This window comes from Pelodiscus sinensis, chromosome 13 (genome assembly GCF_052426305.1).
Source record: "Pelodiscus sinensis isolate ZL-2025 chromosome 13, ASM5242630v1, whole genome shotgun sequence".
Classification (NCBI taxonomy): domain Eukaryota; kingdom Metazoa; phylum Chordata; order Testudines; family Trionychidae; genus Pelodiscus; species Pelodiscus sinensis.
In genome coordinates, this window is record NC_143064.1 from 17,343,053 (window position 1) to 17,364,974 (window position 21,922).

The following is a 21,922-nucleotide window of genomic DNA, read 5'->3' on the forward strand; positions in this document are numbered from 1 at the left end:
CATCCCAACCCCCCCAGCCCCAGGGCGGGCTCCTCTGGCCCTCCACACGCTGGGAGCTGGTGGCTGCTTCTCTGGACCCTTGGGCAGGGATCACAGCCAACCTTGCTAGGAGAAGACGGAGGCCAAACCCTTGCCCTGCACCCCGGGTACACTGGGATCACTGCTTCCGTGGAAGGGGAGTGGTCTTCTCTTCCCTGGGACGGGCTGACCAGGCTAGAGCCCGTTATCAGTCCATGGAAGGTTCTTTATTTAAGAGACTTTAGTGAGGAATCTTGTCAAAGGCTTTCTGGAAATCTAGGTTATACTATATCCACTGGTTCCCTTTGTTCACATGTTTGTTGACCCACTCAAAGAACTCTAGTACATTAGTAAGACATAATTTCCTTTTACAAAAATGATGTTGACTTTCCCTGAACAAATTATGTTCATCTCTGTGTCTGACAATTTTATTCTTTACTGTAATTTCAACTAATTTGCCCGGTAGTGGTGTTGGAGTTACCGATCTGTAATTGCCAGGATCACCTCTAGCATCCTTTTTAAATATTGGTGTCACGTTAGCTGTCTTCCAATCATTAGGTACGGAAGCTGATTTAAAGGATAGGTTACAAAACACAGTTAATAGTTTCGCAATTTCACATTTGAATTTTCAGTACTCTTGGGTGAATTCCATCCTGTCCCAGTGACTTGTTACTGTTGAGTTTATCAATTGGTTCCAAATTCACCTTTAATGAAACCTCAATCTGGGACAATTCCTCAGATTTATCACCTAAAAAGAATGGCTCAGGTTTGGGGATCTTCTCAATATCCTCAGCTGTGAAGACTGAAGCAAAGAATTCATTTAGCTTTTCTGCAATGACTTAATCATCTTTGAATGCTCCTTTAGCATCTCCATGATCCAAAGTCCCCACTGGTTGTTTAGCAGGCTTCCTGCTTCTGATAACTTAAAAAAATGTTACCATTACTTTTTGAGTTTTTGTCTAGCTGTTCTTCAAACTTCTTTTTGGCTTTTCTTATTATATTTTTACACTTAATTTGATGACATGTATGCTCATTTCTATTTTCCTCACTAGGATTTGATGTCTTTTTATCTCTCACTGCTTTTTTTTACTTGGTTGTTAAGCCGCATTGTGGATGGTGTACATGCAAGCAACTTGACCCCCCAGGGAGCTCCACTTTCTCTTGTCCTGGAATACCTGCCGCACTGTCCGGCGATCTGCGTATGTTCAGATCGTTCTGCGCATGCGCAGATCGCCCGAACCCGGCTCTTCCAGGTTGCAATCTACTCGCCACGGGTGAGTAGACTGTATTATCTGTCATGCCCTGCCTATTAGAACTAAAACTGTTCCTAGCTATTAACACTCTAAGGGTCCACTTGGTGGCTATTGAAACATTCCACATCCATATTGACAGTTTTTCTCTTTTCATACACCTGACTACCTGATGTTTTCTTAAAGGGCATCCAAAATGTGTACTCTCCAGTCAGATGACCTATGCTGACATGGGATCTTAACCATGTTCTGCAGACCTTTACCTTTTCCCCCTTGGAATTGCTAGCCACGTGCTCCTTGTTTCGTCTCTCCATGAAACTCGCAATACTTGTAGTTATCACTTCAGCCAGAAGAGTAAGCAACATCAGAGCACTAATGGTCGAACTACCCTAACCAGATTCACCAAGGACAGGGTCATAATGGATCTGTACCCCCAGTCTTTTTAACAAAAGTAGCTGCTGCCTTTCCCGTTTTCTTCCCAAAGTGATATCTACTTGCATACGCATATGCTATGCGCTCCAAGATAAACCAGTTCCCACCAACCGAAGGACTCACTACACTCACGCCATGGTGATCTTGATTGCCTTTTTACATAATGTGCAGCTTCAGGACATATGTCAAATGCCTATAAGGACACCAGAACACACCTTTGTTAAAGATTATGCCATCACTTTGGGACCCATTCCTGGCACAGCAGCAGGCCTAGCAGTCTTATCCTCTACTCTCAACCTATGTCTCTGAATGACACCAGCCACGGCGGGTACTGCTTGGTAGTCACCTACAGCAGAGCACCCAGAGGGACATCACTCAAAAAAGTTGTTACCTTGTGCAATAATGATGGTTCTTTGAGATGGGTGTCCCTATGGGTGCTCCACAACCACCTCTCCTCCCCTCTACTTTGGAGTATGTGTATTCTACTTGGAGGTAGAGAAGGAACTGAGGAGGACTAGACCATGATTGCAATATGTTGAGGCGCGAATGCTGTGATATCTATGGTGTGTGCCAGTTCAGCATCTACTGTTGAAAAAGCTCTGATCTGCAGCAGTACAACTCCACACCCTACACTGGAGCCCCCACAAGGACCACATCTCGAAGAACTATCATTAACTTCTATAGTTTAAAATCATGAGTCATCAAATACAAATGTTGTAAGTTCTATGATAACAGTAATTTGCATACAGTGCATATGTAGTATAATTTAGGATGCACACAAAATACTGTTTAAAGAGAAATGTAAAAATACTAATTTTACATATATGAAATTTAGCCAAGTTAATATTGTCATAGCAACAGGTGACCTCTTTGTTTCCGATGACTTAAATTTATATTGTAGCATTTTAAAAAATAGTATGTTAAGTAAACGCATAGTTAGGAAATACAAAAATTGCTGTATTTGCCAATATTTTAGAAAGCATTGTAGAAAACTTCTGAGTTTTCAACAAAGTAGATGAATTCTCTTTCCCTCTTCTCTTAACACATGTGTAACTCCCATTGATGTGCTGATACGTTTTCTAATAGTACTAGGAGAATAGACCTGCTTACAAGCTTTGGGCAAGAGGAAGGCCTTCAGGTTTGCAACAGTGTAGCAGACGTTAGGAAAATGTACTGAAGTGCAGCTTACAAGTCTCACTGAACATACATGTGAAAGTTCATGCACATTTATAATCTGGAAGAAGCTAGTAAGCTCCAGTTAACCTATTTTTGTCTCCCTTTGCCCCAAGGTGTTAAGACTTTTCTTTACACAAGGAAAAATTCTATTTTCTTCTGCTATGATACCCGATTTAATGAAAAATTCTTCTATACATTGATCTTGAAAATAGTGGTACTTTTTTCATCCTAGACATGCTTAAAATATTTTTAAAAGACCTTTGTTGAACTAATTTATCCTCGTGAAACACTTGCAGTTAATTGCAAATATTATTCAACATTATGTTGAACTGTATTTCTTTTAGGTGTCTAAAAAAGAATTCTTCTACTTAGAGTAGTATGTCTATGGGCATGTCTACATTACCTCCCAGATTGGCAGACAGCAATTGATCCAGCAAAGGTTGATATATCATGTCAAGAATAGACACAATTGATTGAACAGTGAGCACTCTTCTGTTGACTTTGGTACTCCACCAGAACAAACAGAATAGGTGGAGTGAACAGGAGAGCCTCTGCTATAGACTCACCGTTATTCACGTAGCTGAAGTTGTGTGACTTGCGGCTGCTCTGCTTCAGGTGAATATCAGAGATTTTCATTAGTAGTGGCTGTTCGGTCTTCTTCATGCTCTGCTGATATTCTTGTACCCATCGCTGAAGTTGCATCAGGCTGCATGTGTGAACAACACTTAGGTATATCTCCATATATTATCTCATAGCACTGGAAGGAACCTTGAGAGGTCATCGAATCCAGTCCCCTGCCCTCACGGCAGGGCCAAGTACCATCCTTGATAGATTTGCCCCAGATTCCTAAATGCCCCCCTCAACTATTAAACTCACAACCCTGCGTTTAGCAGGCCAGTGCTCAAACCACTGAGCTATCCTTCCCCCCACTTAGTTCTCAGCTCAGTTTTGCAAAAGCAATGGGCTCCTCTAGTACCGATGAGATAGGAAAATCCTGTAGCTCTTCTGAAAATAAACATGGCTCTGATAAGGACTTGTTACCGTCTAACAGAGATGTTAAGAACAATACAGAAGACCAATACCATTGGACTTAACTTCTCTCCTGATATCTCTGTTGGGTTCTTTGGTCTATATCCACTGTTCTCCTACATACCCATATAGGAAACTGCTTTCTCAAAGAGTGGGAGGATGTCTGGGGGCCTTGTGGTTCTTGGTGGGATTATCTCTGTATGCTTTTCCCTCTATCATGTGGTTCTCAGTGACTCTATTCAGGTTCTTAGGCAGCTTATCGCCAGCAGTTCTCCAAGGTTAAGACCATCTCTCACCAAGATGAAGGGATGCTGAAGCTTTCCCTCTCAGGCACACTGCTCAACAGAAAAAAAGGTTTGAAGATCAGGAGGCTGAGACAAAGAGCATACCTCATAGGGAGGTTACTCAGAGAGAGAGAGAGAGAGAGAGGTGGTTCTCTCTGTGCAGGAACTGTAAGGAATTGTAATGTTTGATGAAAGGTGTGTGGGAATCAAGCAAAGGAAAGCACCTATAGTTAAACATTTTGAAGAGCTAGATATGGCACAGGGTAAGTAATGTCTCTCTCTTTTCTGAATAATCTCACCATTTCACAAAACATTAATTTAAGCAACTTTTGTGCATTTAACAATCTGAACTTCTTATTCTTTGCACCCTGATTCAGGAATGCGCCACCTATTCAGGACAAGACTTAAATATGTGCTTATCATGGTGCCTTGTGTACAGGCACCTCAGTGCTGAACAGGACTGAATTAATGCACACATGCTTAAGTACTTTAAATCAAATCTAAATTAAAAATAATTCAGGAATCAAGAGTATTTTAATATTTTGAATCCAGGAGATCATTTGTTACTAATAGTATAATTTCATCAAATATGGTAGAAATGGCTTTTTTAGCCTTAGCCTCTAGTTTCTAGTGACTCATTGACAATTAAATTAATAAAAGATATTTGTAATGCCAAGACTTTTAAAAGCACTTGGTAAACATGTTTTGAGGAAACAGCATGTCAACATTTGTATTAAACACAATATTTTTATTTTCTTCGCTGTCCAATTTGTTTTACAGAATTTGGATTTTGATAAAATATAAAGCTACTTCAACTGTGTTTATTTTTTAAAGATAGAAACTAGGTAAAAAATAACCTAGTAGTATGCATAAAATGGTAAAGAAGGATTCTTAACTATCTCTTCATCACTAGTTGGAAAAAGCCCAAATACTTTTTAAGTTAAAAATTCAGACTTTTTCACCAGCTACAATGTTTAGTAATTCAATTTCTGCAGTTTTTTAAAAAGAAAATTCATTGCCATTTGATTTAACAGAAGATAACGTCCTTGTTTTTGAAGGAAACTTTTATTTGTGATTCTCTAGCATGTTAATTAGTTAGAACAGATATAAAACAAAAGGTCCATATTTAAATACTTGTTGAGATAGGTTTATTGATGTTGCAGAGAATGTAGCTACAGTTATTTTGACAGTAAGGATTCTGATGCACTATGTAAATATTTGTCGTTACAGGGAGTCTGAAACACACTTTTCTTCTGATACAGACTTTGAAGATATTGAAGGAAAAAATCAAAAACAAGGCAAAGGAAAAGTATGTTCAGTTTATTGAAGGTTATTAAACGCTTGAAATTTTGTGCAGAATTTTTTTAATACTTGTTAGGTGGCTGTACCATTGTGGGGAAAAATTTAACTAGAAATACCTACTTTTTTGCTTCAAAACATTTTAATACCTGTTGTTTATTCTTTGAGGTGATGGTACTGTGTGTATGGATTCTGGATGTGCATGTACTCCAGATCTGAGACTGGAAGATTTTTTTTTTTTTTTGCTAGCAGTTGTTGCTGTTATGCACCTGTGTCCCTTATTTCCTCAGACTCTAAATGAAGGGCATAAAGGGTGACACTGATCACCTTCCCAGTTCCTTCCATCTGGGATTTGACACAGAACCTATTTAGTGTCTGCAACATTAGGTAAAATTCCTATCAGTAAGTAGTTTAAAAAAAAAAAACCCTTAGGTTTTATAGTGATAGAGTAGCTCCACCCAAATTAGACCCCCCCACCCTTAAAAAAAAAAAAAAAAAGGTACCTGGGATTCCTAGGTGGTCATCATCCAAGTACTAACCAGGGACAGTTTACCTTCCGAGATTGGGGTCGTTTGGTCCAGTATAACCATAGGCTATTCACGTCCCTCTTACTATGCCCAGGATTAAAGAATTGTGTGTCCTGCCCCAGGGCCTTTCCATTCAGTGACAACCATGACAATAGTCTCTAATGCCTTTGGAAAGCTCATATTCTGGCCAATTGTAGCATCTGTTGGTCATTTCCAAGTTTAACCTATCAAGTTCATGCATGCAAGCTCAGATTATTCTTAGTGGACCATGCAATGACACCCCTTCAGGTTCCAGTCCAAAAAGAAGACCCTCCCTCTATTTAAGTTGTATGACTCTGCATCCCAAGATGTTGATACCAAAAGTTTGCAAGAAGAAGAATGCTGTTTCCTAGCACAAATAGCCAAGAATGCTCTAAAGCTCACTCTTACCAGAGGAATGGAACAGTCCTCTCTACTAGCAAGGGAAAGAAGGCAGCTGATGCCACGCACAAAGATAGAACTGCTGTACCATGAGACATAGCTGCAGGTGCAAAAGGCTCTGGCAAGACCAACACTTAGCACTACAAAGATGAAGCCCAGCCTGCTTCTTCAAGTCGGGCTAAATGCACCACTTCATAGAACGTTGTTATCTATGTCAGAGGTGAGCAATAATTTTTGATGGGGGTGCCACTCCAATAATTTGAGAGTTGTCAAGGGCCACACTCTTCCATGATATTAATGGAAGAGGTGTGGGGTTTGGGATAAAGTTGGGTGCAGAAGTGTGCTCAGGGTAGAGGATTGGGATGCAGGAAGGGGTGCAGGGTCCTTTAGGGGCTATGGGTGGAGGAGAAGATTGACTTAGAGGAGAGGTACAGGAGGGGGAGACTTGTGAGGAAGTTGTGACTTGGGGCAGGGGATGGTGGTGCCGGGTCCATGAAAGGGTATGAGTGCAGGATAGGATTCTGACCTGGAGGAGGAATCTAGGAGGGAGTGCACTGTCTGGGAGGGAGTTGTGATCTGGGGCAGGGATTCAGCAGAGGGTGCATGGTTTGGGTTGTGACCTAGGGTTGGGGTGCAGGATTAGAGCATGGGCAGGGAGGGAGGGGATCGGGTGCTAGATGCAGACTCTGGCTGGGAGGCGCTTAACTTAGGCAGCTCTCAGGCAGCAGCCTAGTGGGAACTTTAGGCAGGCTTTCTGCCTGCTGCACCCCTGCACGCTACTCAGAGTGGCTGGCTGCAGAAGCCATGTGTTCACTGTGTGCTGCGCGCCTTTTGTGAGCTGCTTATGCTTTCAGCATGGCCCAGGCAACTCCTACGGACTGGTTTCCGACCAATGGGAGATGTGAGATCGTGTTGGGGCTGGGAGGCAGCACATGATGTTGCACCTGCCCACTGCCCACCCTCCAGGAGTGCATGGTGCGCAAATAGCACATGGCCCCTGCTGCTGGCCACTTTGAGTGGTGTGAAGGAGTGTGGCAGGCAGGAAGCCTGCCTGAAGTTCCTGTTGGGCAGTGGGACAGTGGAGGACCAGATCTGGGGGGCCATATTTTGCCCACCCCTTACCTGTGTAATCCCAGAAGATCAACTTCTGTCAGATTTGGTCCTAATGAAGGAGGGAAGTCCTCACCCGGGCTTTGTAGGAGAGGGAAAGCCACTTAATTCTGTCAAGTAGAAGTGTAATAGGATATACCACCCTATAATACTGTTGGCATCACTCCATCTTTGGTAAAGTCTAGTATCAGTGGAATAATGTCACTGTGATATGGAGACCCTTTTGTGGTTAACTGCTGTCTGTTGTCTCTTTAGCACTGTCAACATCTGTCTCTAAATGGTGGCATGTAAGATATTACTGGAGAATAAATATTAATATTCTTTTATGATTTGTTTACAGGGTTTGTACAAAATGTTAATGTGTACTAGAATTACAGTTTTAAAATGTCTTTAAACCCATGTGAAAACAAGTCCTGTGACACCTTATAGACTAACAGATATATTGGAGCATAAGCTTTTGTGGGCAAAGACCCACTTCATCAGATGCAAGATTCAGACTAACGTGGCTGATACTTATGAACAGGGCTTGCCGAGTGGTGGCAATCCCTGCTCGCCAGCCACGTGGTTCTGCACTCTTCTCATGCGCAGATCGTTCTGTGCATGCGCAGATCGCTCCGCGCCAGCTCTTCTGGGGTGTAATCTACTCGTAATGGGCGAGTAGATTACGCTGTTTGTTGAGCCCTGCTTACGAAAACATAGTCTGCGTAAGAGAAAAGAATGTGGGTTTACCTCAGTTTACCAATAGGGAGTATAGGACCATCAGATTAAGTGAGGACTGAGGGGGAGGGACAAAGATAGCAGGAAAAAGAATATGCATTTTAGCAAACCCGTTGGGATGGGGGGAGTAAGAAGGAGCTTGGAGCTTCCTTCACTTCCAGACTGTCATCTTCCTCAAAGCTTGAATAAACTTTACTATGAAGGGTATTCTTCAGAAAAATCCATTTCAAATGTTTACAGACCTGTAAATAACTGCAAACGATAAGCTATTGAATAAACTAATTGTGCATAATATTACTGTATTATCAGTGTTTATCCATTCATGTGTTTTATGAAAGCCTGTGACACACTGGTAAGTAATATTATGAATTTTATGCATTAACACACACAAAGAATTATGGATATTTATAATATTATGCTTTATAGTTTGTTATTAAAAGGAGAAATGGGCCTTTTCCGATCAGGAGGAAAGGTAGCTATCTACCTCCAAAGATGACCTGTTGAGTCATCAAAGTTGAATGATGATGATGTTGTTTTTTAAAGAAGCAGGATGGCTTCATGCTGTTCTTCCTTTTCATGGTCTTTACATCTCTTTGATTTGGTCAGACTTTAAATGTGTTTGGAGTCATGAAAATAACACACATGGGGGCAAAATTCGAAAGGCCAAGGAACAAAAGAGCTCAAACTAGCGAGAGAGATAAAAGTTAACAAGAAAACATTCTACAAAACAAAGCAAGAGGAAGACTGAAACCAGGGAATGCCTGTTGTTCAATGAAAAGGAAAACAATTACAGAAAATATGGAAATGCCATAGGTGCTTAGTTAATGGCTTATTTGTTTAGGTTTTCACCAAATAGGTTAACGGTGATTGGGTGCCTAACATGGTTAATGCTGGTGAAAATGGGGTAGGTTCAAAAGTTAAAATAGAGAAAAAGTTAAGGATTACTACTTCTTCGAGTGGCCCCGTGGGTGCTCCCCTCTAGGGCTATGTCTAGACTGCAGGCGGATCTTTCGAAAGAAAAATCCGCTTTTTCGAAAGAGAGCACCCAGCGAGTCTGGATGCTCTCTTTCGAAGACAGCCTCTTTACATTGAAGAACGCCTTCCTTCGAAAGAGGAACTTTCGAAGGAAGGCGTTCTTCCTCGTGAAATGAGGTTTACCGCCATCGAAAGAAAAGCCGCGTTCTTTCGAAATAATTTCGAAAACGCGGCTTGAGTCTGGACGCAGGGGAAGTTTTTTCGGGAAAAGGCTACTTTTCCCGAAAAAACCCCTGAGTCTGGACACGGCCCTGGTGTCGGGTCCCGTCCCGGCGCCGCGGCTCGGAGAATTTTCATAGCCGTGCTCCGCCAGCCCGCGCATGCCGCGCTCCTTCAAAGCGCTATTTGCGCCTTTGATCAGCTGTGCGCAGGCTGGCAACTGCCAGTTCCTCTCAACCACCTCAGGTCGCGGTCGGAGCTCCCTGTGTTCTCATATCTATGTCTCTCAGTAACATTAGTAGTTAGTTTTTTCAGGGTAAATAGTTACTTTTAGGGTTAGTCGTGTTCCTGTTCTACAGTTTCATTGATCCTTTAAAAAAAAAAAGTTTTTCTCTTCAGATCAGTTCCTTCAGCGCTACGGCTTAGCGCTAAAGAACTGAAATTGACGAGGAGCCTGGGTCGGCATCCAGCCACCCTCTTCGGTTTCTAGCAATGCCCGGGTCTCCCGGTTTTAAAAAATGCTCAGTCTGCCGCGAAGCTATGCCGGCGGCTGATGGCCATGGCGCTTGCATAAGGTGCCTGGGCGAATCTCACGTCCTTTGATAAGGCACTATAGCCTGACCCGTTACCCTCTTCAGACACAGCAAAAACTTCTATTTGTAAAAGGAGAGCGGCTTCTCCTGGACCGGCTACTTCAAAGAGAGCAAAGCCGTCCCTGACTTGCTCCCTTCCTCTGGCAGCTTCAAGGGCTTTGGCAGCCCCCAAAGTGACCCCTGCGGGGTTCTGACGCTCTACTGACCCGGGCAACAAGGGATTGCAAATGCCGAGGGCTCGGGCTGCTTCAGTGCCGTCATCGGCGGCACCGGCTTCAGCTTTGCCGGCTTGCGCTACAGTGCTGACGCTGAAACTGACGAGCCAGCTGGTGCCGGGTTCAGCGGCGTCAACTTCAGTGGTGCGTGCTCCATCGGCACCGCTTGTGACGGCACCGGCCTTGGTGGCCCCGGACTCAGGCGTGCAGGTCCCTGACATGGCGCTACCTGCAGATTTGATTACGTCGGCACCGGGCGCTCTACCAGCACTGACAGCAGAGCAGCTGCAGTTGATCTCCCCGGCACGGCTCTGTTTTCACTCTGTGCAGAGCTCTCCAGTTGCCATGGACACTGACAATGCCTCAGTACCTAGGAAAACACTAACAAAAACTCATGGGAGGGACAGGTCTGCCTCTCCAGTTTTCTCACCAGGATCATCTCCATTGCCACCAAGGCGTGCACAGTATTGTGACTATAGTGTCTCTTTGATCCATGTCACATATAGACGGCGCAATTACAGAGATGCAGTATATCTAGAAGCACAATGATCCCGTTCACGATCTCGTTCACCGGGGCGGTCATCTAGATATGGGTCCTGTAGACGCTCTTCACGCCGCGTCTATTACATTCAACACAGTAGTGCACGTTCATTGCATCATTCTTCTCTGTTACGTTCTGAGCGCTACTACGGGCACTATCATCGCTCGTGCGACGATGGTACTCACCGTGAACATGTATTATCTTCACATAAGGGATCCTCCTGCAATTGCCGATCACCAGTACTTACCTCAACAATCACAACAGTCAAACTCACCTTCTCCATCGATAAGTTGATCTGTCCAACAGGATCAGTCCGAGCTGGAAGAGGGGCAGCTGTCTGAAATAGAGGACCCCAAGCCAGAAATTTCTCCAGCGGATTGCGCATCTTCATCACCGGATGAGGCAATCTACCCAGGTGAATTGTCTCCACCGGACGACCTAAAACAATTCCAAGACCTGTTTAAATGAGTAGCAGGCAAGCGAGAAATACAGCTGGCAGATGTTCCGGTGAAGACACACTGTCTCTTAAAGAACCTCCGCCCGCAGCAGTGTGCAAGGATCACCTTACCAATTGATGAAGCGATCGTGGAAGTGGCGGACGAGATATGGCAGACGCCAACATCGGTTACCCCTAAGAGTAAAAAAGCTGATAAGAAACACTTTGTACCGGCAAAGAGGTTAGATTTTTTATTCAATCACCCTCAGCCCAATTCGTTAGTGGTTGACGCAGCACAGCGAAGGACCAAAGCACCACAGTATAAGAGTGTGTGCTCTCTGATAAAGACAATAAAAAGTTAGATATATTTGGTAGGAAGGTCTATTCTTCAGCCACACTCCTATTACGTATTGCAAACTACTCGGCTCATTTATCAAACCACAATTTTGATAATTATTCAAAGCTAGCGGAGTTATTGCATTATCTTCCAGACACTAAGAAACCATTACTAAAAGCAATAGTACAGGAAGGATACGCAGCATGTAGCACTGCATTGCAGATTGCAATGTATGTGGCCGACACAGCAGCGCGGGCCATGGCTACGGGTATCGCAATGAGGAGATCGTCATGGCTTTCGTCTGGAGGAGCACCAAAGGAGCTTCAAAGTAAAGTTGAAGATCTCCCCTTTGATAAGTTTAAGCTTTTTGCAGTAAATACTGACGAAGTCCTTCATTCGGGCAAGGATTCTCGCGCCACCTACGTACACTGGGGATGTATACGCTCAATTTTAAACGTAGGTGCTATTACCCCTATTAGAGAAGATATGATTTTAATTTTCCCAGGCAACAGACACGCATGTCGGAAAATCAGCGCCCCAGGCAAGGTCCTCAGCGGAAACGGCCCCAGCAAAATCGTTCAACCAATCAATCTTCAACCAAACAGCAGATTTGACTTCTTGCATGCCTTCCTTGGTCAATGCGGAAAACGAAACTTCCCATCTCTTCCTCCATTGACTAAAATCATATTACCACCAGTGGTCCAACATCACCACAGACAGATGGGTACTAGAAGTGGTACTGTACGGCCTCTCAATTCCTTTTCTCTCCATTCCCCCTTCCAGCCAACTCACCCCGTCCCTTTTCAGGGACCCTTCTCACGAGCAACTGCTGAAACAAGAAGTTCTTCGCTTGCTCGCAATTGGGGCAATAGAGAGAGTACCCGAACAATTTTGGAGAAAAGGTTTTTATTCCCGATATTTTCTCACATCGAAGAAATCGGGAGGCTGGAGACCCATTTTAGACCTTCGAAGGTTAAACCGTCGATTCAAGATGGTGACCCTAGCAACTATCATTCTGTCGTTAAACAAAGGAGATTGGCTTGCAGTCCTCGACCTGCAGGAAGCTTATTCCACGTTGCTATTCACGTGGCTCACAGGCGTTTTCTTCACTTCCAATTGGGGAACGAACATTTTCAGTACAGGGTTCTACCGTTCGGACTGGCATGTGCCCCCAGGGTCTTCACCAAAACTATAGCAGTAGTGGCGGCACATTTACGCGGGACAGGAGTGACAATATTCCCTTATTAAGATGATTGTCTTATCGGGCTCAACATATATGGAGGCATGTCATATGGTGCAGACAGTATCCAGCGAGTTTGCATCCCTGAGTCTCCTCATAAATGTAAAAAAGTCATTATTAATTCCGTGCCAAGATCTGGTTTTTATAGGTGCACTGCTCGACTCAACCGTGGCACGGGCGTACCTACCGTCGGAATGTTTTGTGGCGATCCAAGACCTTGTACATACTGTCACGCATGCTCCTACAATTCCTACACGCGTCTGTTTATAACTGTTGGGCCACATGGTGACTTCCACCGTAGTGGTACAAAACGCAAAGTTACATTTTTGCTGCCTCCAACACTGGTTGGCCATGATTTACAGTCCAGCAAAAAACTATCCACAGACCGGTGGGTCATACCGAGCAATCTTCTCACGGGTATCCCATTTCATCGCCCGCAGCCTACAAGGCAGATAACTACAGACGTTTTCCTCACGGGCTGGAGGGCGCACGTGGACAACCTGACGATTCAAGGTCGCTGGTCAACTCAAGAAATGATGTTACACATCAACGTACTCGAGTTGCGGGTGGTACAACATGCTTGCAAGCATTTTCAGTCTCACATACGGGATACAACTACCAGAATCATGACAGACAACATGGCAACCATGTTTTATATCAACAGGCAGGGAGGCGCTCGATCTCGTTCTTTATGCGCGGAGGCTGTCCAGTTATGGAATTGGTGTATCCACAACAACACCATTCTAGTAGCATCCTACCGTCCGGGTGCCGACAACTTGGTAGCGGACTCACTCAGCAGACATTTTCCCCACGACCATGAGTGGGAACTCTGCACAGTGGTTTTAAGCCATATATTTGTTTGGTGGGGATTTCCGACAATAGACTTGTTTGCCATGGAAAACAACAGGAAATGCCCCAACTATTGTTCAAGAGCTGGAATAGGACGCCAGTCACTAGGAGACGCCTTCCTTCTCCACTGGGGATGAGCGCTGTTGTATGCTTTTCCCCCAGTCGTTCTAATACCCAAGGTTCTCGAGAAAATCAGCCTAGATGGGGCTCGAGTGATTCTTATAGCCCAAGCGTGGGCTCGTCAGCCTTGGTTCTCAACGGTCCATCAGATGTCGGTAAGGGCACCGTACTCCCTACCTCTCCTCCCAAATCTCTTGACCCAGAACAACGGGTCCCTGCGCCATCCAAAACCCACGATTCTGCACCTCACAGCATGGATGCTCATTGGTTTAGCGGTTTCGAACAACTCTGTTCCCAGCGGGTCAAGAGTGTGTTGATACATAGCAGGAAAGATTCTACACTAGCGACTTATATAGCTAAGTGGTCCATATTCAAGGCATGGTGTGTGGTTAATAATCTGGATCCCTGTTCCACACCTTTACCTCGTATATTGGAGTACATTTTACACCTCCATGATAATGGACTGGCATTAGCTTCCCTACGGGTGCATTTGGCAGCGATTAATGCTTTTCATCACATGGACGACTCTTTTTCTATATTGGCACACCCTACTACAAAAATATTCCTAAAGGGGCTCTCAAACCTTAATCCACCCCGAAGACCCCCTCCACCCTCGTGGAATCTGAATCTAGTATTGGAAGCTCTATCTTATCCTCCCTTTGAGCCTCTGGCCACTATCCCGTTACACATACTTACCACCAAGCTTTTGTTTCTCCTAGCCCTTACCTCAGCTCGTAGGGTCAGTGAGATAGCAGCATTTATGGCTTCGTCTCCTTATACAGTTTTTTCTAAAGATTCAGTCACGTTGAGAGCTCACCCAGCGTTTATTCCAAAGGTGTCTTCTGAATTTCACATAAATGAACCAGTGGTTCTACCGTGCTTCTTCCCTAAACCCCATGCCTCAGTGCAAGAAGCAATATGGCATACGCTGGATATAAGAAGAGCCTTGGCTTTCTACATTAATAGAACGCGGGACTTTAGGAAGACGGACCGTTTAATAGTGTCATTGGCAGACCGTTCTAGAGGCCAACCACTGACCTCTCAGTGTATCTCGAGACTTACCGTTTCATGCATATCTATGTGTCATTCTATACGGGGAAAACCTCTGCCGTGTCCTCCGAAGGCTCATTCCACCAGAGCGGTTTCCACTATTAAGGCCTTTCTGAAGGGAGTCCCATTCTGGGACATTTGCAGGGCAGCGACATGGTCCTCCGATGTCACTTTTATGAAACATTACGCTATAGTTGACCATTTTGCTTCGGACTCTTCGGTGGCTACGGCAGTACTTACTCGTACTTAATCGTGATCATAAAGTTTAATTTTGGAGCGCTCTGGACTCTTTTGGGTACTGCTCCGGAGTCACCTAGAGTAGAGCACCCACGGGGCCACTCGAAGAAGAAAAAGAAGTTACCCTGTGAAGTAACGATTGTTCTTCGAGATGTGCCCCCGTGGGTGCTCCACGACCCACCCTTCCTCCCCTCTCCGGATTTCTTTCTTCTCTCTTTCAGATGGGCAGATGATTGGAACTGGCGGTTGCCAGCCTGTGCGTGGCTGATCAAAGGCGCGAACTGTGCTTTGAAGGAGTGCGCATGTGTGGGCTGGCGGAGCACGGCTATGAAAATTCTCCGAGCCGTGGCGCCGGGACGGGACCCGACACCTAGAGTGGAGCACCCACGGGGCGCATCTCGAAGAACAATTGTTACTTCACAGGGTGAGTAACTTCTTTTTAGACAAGTTACATGTCTTCAAATCAGCTGAGCCTGATTAAATGCATCCTAGAATACTCCCAGGAGCTTCCTGAGGAGATATCTGAGCCACTAAGTATTTATTTGAAAAGTCGTGAAAGATGGGAGAAATTCCAGAAGACTGGAAAGGGTAAATATAGCAACCATTTATAAAAAGAGAAGTAAGGATAACCCAGCGATTTAAATCAAATTAATTTCTGTGCCTGGAAAGGTAATAGGGAATCCATTTGCAAGCATCTTGAAGATGGGGTGATAAGAAGCAGCATAGATTTGTCAAGAACAAATCTTGTCAAACTACAACTAATAGCATCATTTGATAGAGCAAGCCTTGTGGAAGGCATGGTGGTGGTAGATGTGGTATATCACTATGTAATATAATCTAGGTGTAGCTACTATAAGGTGGGTGCATAAGTGAGTGGATAACTGGTCCAAGAGAGTAGTTCACAATCATGCTGGTTGGGAAAACAACTGGGGTTCTGCAGGCATCAGCTTTGGGAGCAGTTCTGTTCAATATCTTCATCAGTGATTTAGCTAATGGCATAGAATACGCACTTGTAAAATTTGCAGATTATACTAATCTGGAAGGGTTGCAAGTGATTTGGAGGATAAAACTACAATTCAAATGATCAGGACAAACTGGAGAAATTATCTGAGGTAAATAGGATGAAATTCAATAAGGACAAATGCAAATTACTCAATTTAGAAAGGAACAATCAGTTGCATACATGCAAAATGGGAAATAACCAGGGCTCAACAGTTAGGGCAATCTACTCACCCGCAGCAAGTAGATTTTAGCCCGGTATGGCACCGCAGCGCGGTCTGCGCATGTGCAGCGTGCCAAACTGCGCGGCTGGCGAGCAGGGCTCGCTGCTGCTTGTCAAGCCCTGGAAATAACTTTTTAGGAAGGATTATTGTGCAAAGGGATCTAGGGGTCATAGTGAACCACAAGCTAAATATGAGCCACCAGTGTGACACGGTTGCCAAAAAAAAAAATCATAATCTGGGATTTATTGTCAGGAGTCTTGTAAACGAGACATGAGAAGTAATTCTGTTCTACTCCATGTTTATTAGGCCTCAACTAGAGTATAGACCTCCACTAGAGTATTGTGTCCAGTTCTGTTGACTGATTGGGCAAGATCCAGAGAAGAGCAACAAAACTGATTTAAGGTCTAGATGGTTTCCATGGAAGTTCCCTTCATGCCTTCCCCATTCACAAAAGGATTGATCAGACTATACTTTCCTGCTAGGATGGGTAGCCAGTATGAATGAACACACAGCACGAAGTACCCGAACCCACAAAAAATCCAAGCTCTACACACAAATCTTGTGGAACAGCATACAGTAAATGAAGCCTTCAGATGATTCTTGCCGTTTAGTTGGATATCATGAAGGCTGTTTTCCTCATCAGCAAACAAGGAGGAGCAAGGTCAACCTTTTTTGAAGAAAGTGGCCAATCTCTGGAACTGGTGTATTCATCACCAGATCATTCTTTCAGTAGAATACCTTCCAGGGGTACATCACATGCTAGCATACACTCTCAGGAGGTATGATGAAGGGAAATTACATAGCTTGTTGGTATGGATCATCTTTCAGCTGTGTGGACACCTATCATGAAAGACCTTGGCCCAGAAAGAACAAAATAAGTCCCATGTACTGCTCCAGAATGGCACAGGGCCACGACTTTAAGGAAAGATGCTTTTTTAGTTCAGTAATCCAGGAGACTACTGCATTTTTTCCTGTCACTTTCTTGCTCCATATTCTTAGACAGGCCAAACAAGGGAGCATTGGTGAACCTGATTGTCCCCTAGTAGGCCCAGGTAATTCTGATGTCTGAGCATTCTCCAGATATCTGTGCACTTGTGCATTCAGATTCATCTCTTTTCAGACCTGAAATAAGGCTAGACCTGACTCAGGAATAAGGTTATATCAAATATACTAATCCAACACCCCTCCATCTTTTTGCATAGTATTTGTATGGATAACAAATATGGAAAAGTCATGCTCAATAGGTGGTATAAGCCATCATTAGTAATGGTGGGAAAGATTCCATTTTTAAAATCCTGTACAGCATAATTGAAGAGATTTTAGAGATTCCAGCACCACTTGGTACCCTTAGAAGGCACTGGCATCAGTACTATTTTGGATAACTTTCTCTCATTGAAACCTTTAGGTCTTTTTCTTGACTACCTGCTGGTATCCTTGTCAGGTGTTAGCACCTTTCACATTTTGATGGTCAACTATTTACTTTTCATCTATCCTCCTACAATGTGCTTGCCTACATGGACTTGTAAGAATCTTCTGCAATATTGAAATGTAAACCTGACGTGGGACCTTACCTTAGTTCCATTGTTGATGCTAATAGCTCTTTTTCTACCCCTTATCTCATGTTATTTTGCCTACCTTTCTATGATGGTTGCCTTCCTGATTAGGATCACTTTTCCCAGGAGACTGGCAGAGCTGAGAGCCCTCGTGTCGGGCTTTATACAGTGTTCTACAGGGACAGAGTGATGACACTACATTATGTTACCTCCAGTTACATTACCTTTTGTTCAGATATTTTAACACAAGTGGACTAGCTTTCAGGATATTTCTAGAAAGGGTTTCACCTTTGCAAGTAGAATGCCAAGGATTTCCACACACAACAAGTAGCATCTTGTCCTCTCTATTGGCATGGAGTTACAAACAGAAAACAGATTAATGTATAACCTGATTTAGGTAAAATTTTCAGATATTTTTGAGTATGAGTTCAGTAAAATTTTCATCTAACCATTTTCCCCAGAAACTTGAGAGGATTTGCTTAATCAAAATGCTGCAGTGTAATTTTTTTCTGTATAACATTTGTTTTATTTTTATAATAAAATAGGTATTCGTTCCTTCTCAACTGTTTTAGATATATGCTCAATTTATCTGAAGTGCTTTTCAAGGCTTTTATTTACATTAATCCCTTCACTTCTGAATTCCATGAGATGGCTATTGTGTTGTTTGGAGTGTGTTACATGAGGGTTGCAGGAGCTGTTTTAATTATACTATAATAAAGGATTTATTATTAAATGAAAACTACTTTGATACTATTATCACTATATGGAATTATCATTTACGAATCCTTTTTAATCCTTGTGTGGCTATATAATGATTTCCAGGTTAAACTTCATTTTCAAATAAAAGTAAGCATTGTTCCTGTGCATGTTCCGCTTTAGGTGTGTCTTCACCTCCCCAGTTGGAAAACTTTGGTCCTTGCTTACTGTGGAGCTAGCCAGCATGCATGGGCATTCCCTCAGTTCCTTTTTCTCCACCCCTGGCAAGAGACTGCACTAGCAGCTGTCCATTCACAGATGGTCAACTCTGTTTAATTTTGTAAATGTTAGCTTCCACTGAAAATTTTAACTTTGTTACCTCATTTATATTTTGTTGACTGTTTCAAAAAAAGGAAGAAGAAAATGTTTGCCTCCTGCCAGTTCTGGTGGGGATAGCGAGGCCTGAACAAAAGAATGTTTGACTCTCTAACTTTCAAAAAATGCCTTAATTGCAAGGAACCTATCCCAGTGATTTATGGACACTTATAGTGTGTTCGCAGCCTAGGAGAAAAACATAATACGTAGCAGCAACTAAACCCAGGTCCAGGAAAGACAGTGTCTTTCATGGAGTCAGCCCTTGTGAGAACTCACTGCAACTCTCTTCTTTGAAAGCAGGTGATCCCAAGAAGATGACACACACAGTCAAGATGTCTAATAAAAGATCTGTAAGTCCCTATAGCGAGCTTCAATTGAGACAGGAACAATCACTCACTCAATCAGTACTGATGGGGCCAAGGTCACCTAAAGTTGGTATCCAGGGCATATGTGGTACCAAGCTGATGGAGCAAGTTGATCTTTCCAAAGACCTCATGGGCATGGAAGAAGAAGTAGGTGTGTGTGATCGGCATGAGAGTTATGCACTGGGAAGGGCTCTATGGGCAGAAAAATTGGCATTGGTACTGACTCCAATGTGCATGTCAGTGACAGATTGTATGGCCAGATTGGCATTTCTGACTCCATTGGTACAAGCCTTTTGACACTGACTAGTACTGACACCGTCTATACCACCAGATTTCCAGTGTGTAACAGATCTCTCAACAGGTGTCCCAACACACTGGAGTCCCTTTACTTAGTACAGTGGCTCTGTTACTGAGTTCTTCCAGAGTATTGGATTCATTGACATCTCTCTGCCACACACTGCCTTTGTCATCAGTTGACTCAGAAAGAGAGCAAAAGGTCTTGGATTGCCACTATTGTTTTATTCAACAAATGGGGCTCAGCTTCACTATGGACACCAGATGTATCATCTGCCCAGCCACAGACGTAATGGTTTGGCCAACCATATTACCAGCCACTGGCTCTTTATTCTCAGTGGCCATATTTGAACCCTTGGCAGGCAGCTCTCCAAGGCCCTTAGCATGGCATACAAACAGGTAAGGAGGCACTGATCTTCAGCTTTGAAGGCTTCTGAATCCCCTGAGCAGTTGGGACAAAGGCCAGAGGATGACCCCCCTCAGACTCTTTTCTCATTCTCCTCACAAGACAAGGTGGTAATGCCCTCTCCACCATCCATTGCTCATAATAAGAAGTCATTCCAGGACTTAGCTCGGTGGCAGGCGCTCTGCAGATGCAGTTTCAGGAAGTCACTGAGCTTCACCAGACATTTATTGGCATTTAAACTCTTTTATTTCTGCCAAAGTGGCTCTCTGAGTTAAAGGCACTACAGGGCCCTGCCGAAGTCATGGTAGACCTCTTCATCTAACATGCAAATGGATAGACAAAAAGTATTGTGTCCATGAAGGACACAATTTCTCTTTCTCACTGGCCTCCTAATTCCATCACTGTGGATACGATTAATCCTAGGGCTGACTGCATCAGTTTAATTCCAACTTGTATGTCTGAGATGGGAAGGATTTGAACCTTTTTGGCAGAAAGGTATAGTATCACCCACCAGTTCCATGTAATAAATCACCAGGCCTTGCTAGCAAAATATAATTTCCAGAAGAATATGAAATGATTCCTTTATTAAACAGCTTCTGGACTCCCATAAAGAGTAAGGCCAGGTCCACACTAGGCCTGGAAGGTCAGGTTAAGGAACGCAACTCAAGTTATGTAAAATACGTAGCTGGAATCAGCTTACCTTAAGCCGAGCTTGGTGCTGTCTTCATAGAGGGAGGCTGATGGGTGCAAATACTCCTGTCAGCTTCCTTTACTACTTGCCACTTTGAGGACTACCAGTGCTGACCAGACCTGCCTTCAGTGTTCGTGGGTCTTAACTGGACCTGCTGAATATAAAGCCAGATCAGTCTCTGGAGCTGCAAGTGAAGATATGGCCTAATTTAAATTTGTAATCAACAAGGGTCAGCTGGCAGCTAAAAGTCTCTCCAGTCTGCATTAAATGTGGCTGAAGAGCACCCACTCTATTTCCATAGCCATTTTTGTGAGATGGGCTTTGTAGCTGATTTGTCTGGCTTTGATAAAGAGGTCTAAACCATAGTGTATGAAGTTATTTGCCAAAAAGACTGTCCGTTACATGTTGAAGGATTTGGGGGCAGCTCTTTGAACCTTAGGGATGTATACATCGGCCTAAAGGGAAGGTGTACAGCCTACAATCTGCTTTTGTCACAGTTTACCTTTCAGTTGTTGTCATAATGAGTTTGAGCTGCAGAAAAAAGAGATTTCTCAGGTGAAAGCAATCAGGACTTCAACCAACGTTCTTAGCCCCTCACCTTGAAGTGTCAGTTTTAATGCATTGGTTGAGGCTCCTGTGGGACACTTCTTGCCACCTCATGCTGGAAGACCTGCTTGTCCTTTTGGAGACTGCTTTATCCCATTCTGCAGCATCTGGGAATGGATACATTTTGATTTTTGGGTGCTGGAGATTGTCCAGAATCAATATGACACCCAATTCTCATGCTTCCCCCTTCTCCCGAACACTTTTCCCCAGCTGTCGTCAGGGAACTTTCTCATACAAGTCATTTATGCTAAGCAAAATAATTATAAGCCATAAACTAATGATAGGAGCTATAGAATCTGTTCCTGTGCATCTTGGAAGCAAAGGGTTCTAATCTGTCTACTTCCTGATATCAAAGAAAAAGTAAAATTGGATACCCACACAGGCTGCAGAGTGCAAGCAGAGAAATTAAAGATGGTCACCTTCTCAGGAATCATTCTAGCATTAAAGGAAAGAGATTTGTTCTTGATCCTTCGTTCTCAGCCTTCGACTGTCAGGACATACATTTCCATTGTACCATATCACAGGTATGCGGAATCAGGAGCACTATTAGTACAGAGTACTCCCTTTCAACCTCTCACTGACCCTCAAGGATCCTCCAAGGTACTTTTCTGTGGTGGCAGCCCACTTACACGGCCAAGG

The 21,922-nt window shown here is 43.7% G+C and overlaps 1 protein-coding gene across 4 annotated transcripts in view; it reads left to right on the forward strand.

The window, feature by feature from the left end:
• The window catches only part of STAG2 (STAG2 cohesin complex component), a 223,825-nt gene that overhangs the window by 92,976 nt on the left and 108,927 nt on the right, over positions 1–21,922 (forward strand). For all 4 annotated transcript variants that reach the window (XM_075940974.2, XM_075940976.2, XM_006115390.5 and 1 more), the window contains exon 3: positions 5,420–5,498. In XM_075940974.2, coding sequence (XP_075797089.1) covers positions 5,420–5,498 — 79 coding nt within the window. The remainder of the gene's footprint in view (positions 1–5,419; positions 5,499–21,922) is intronic.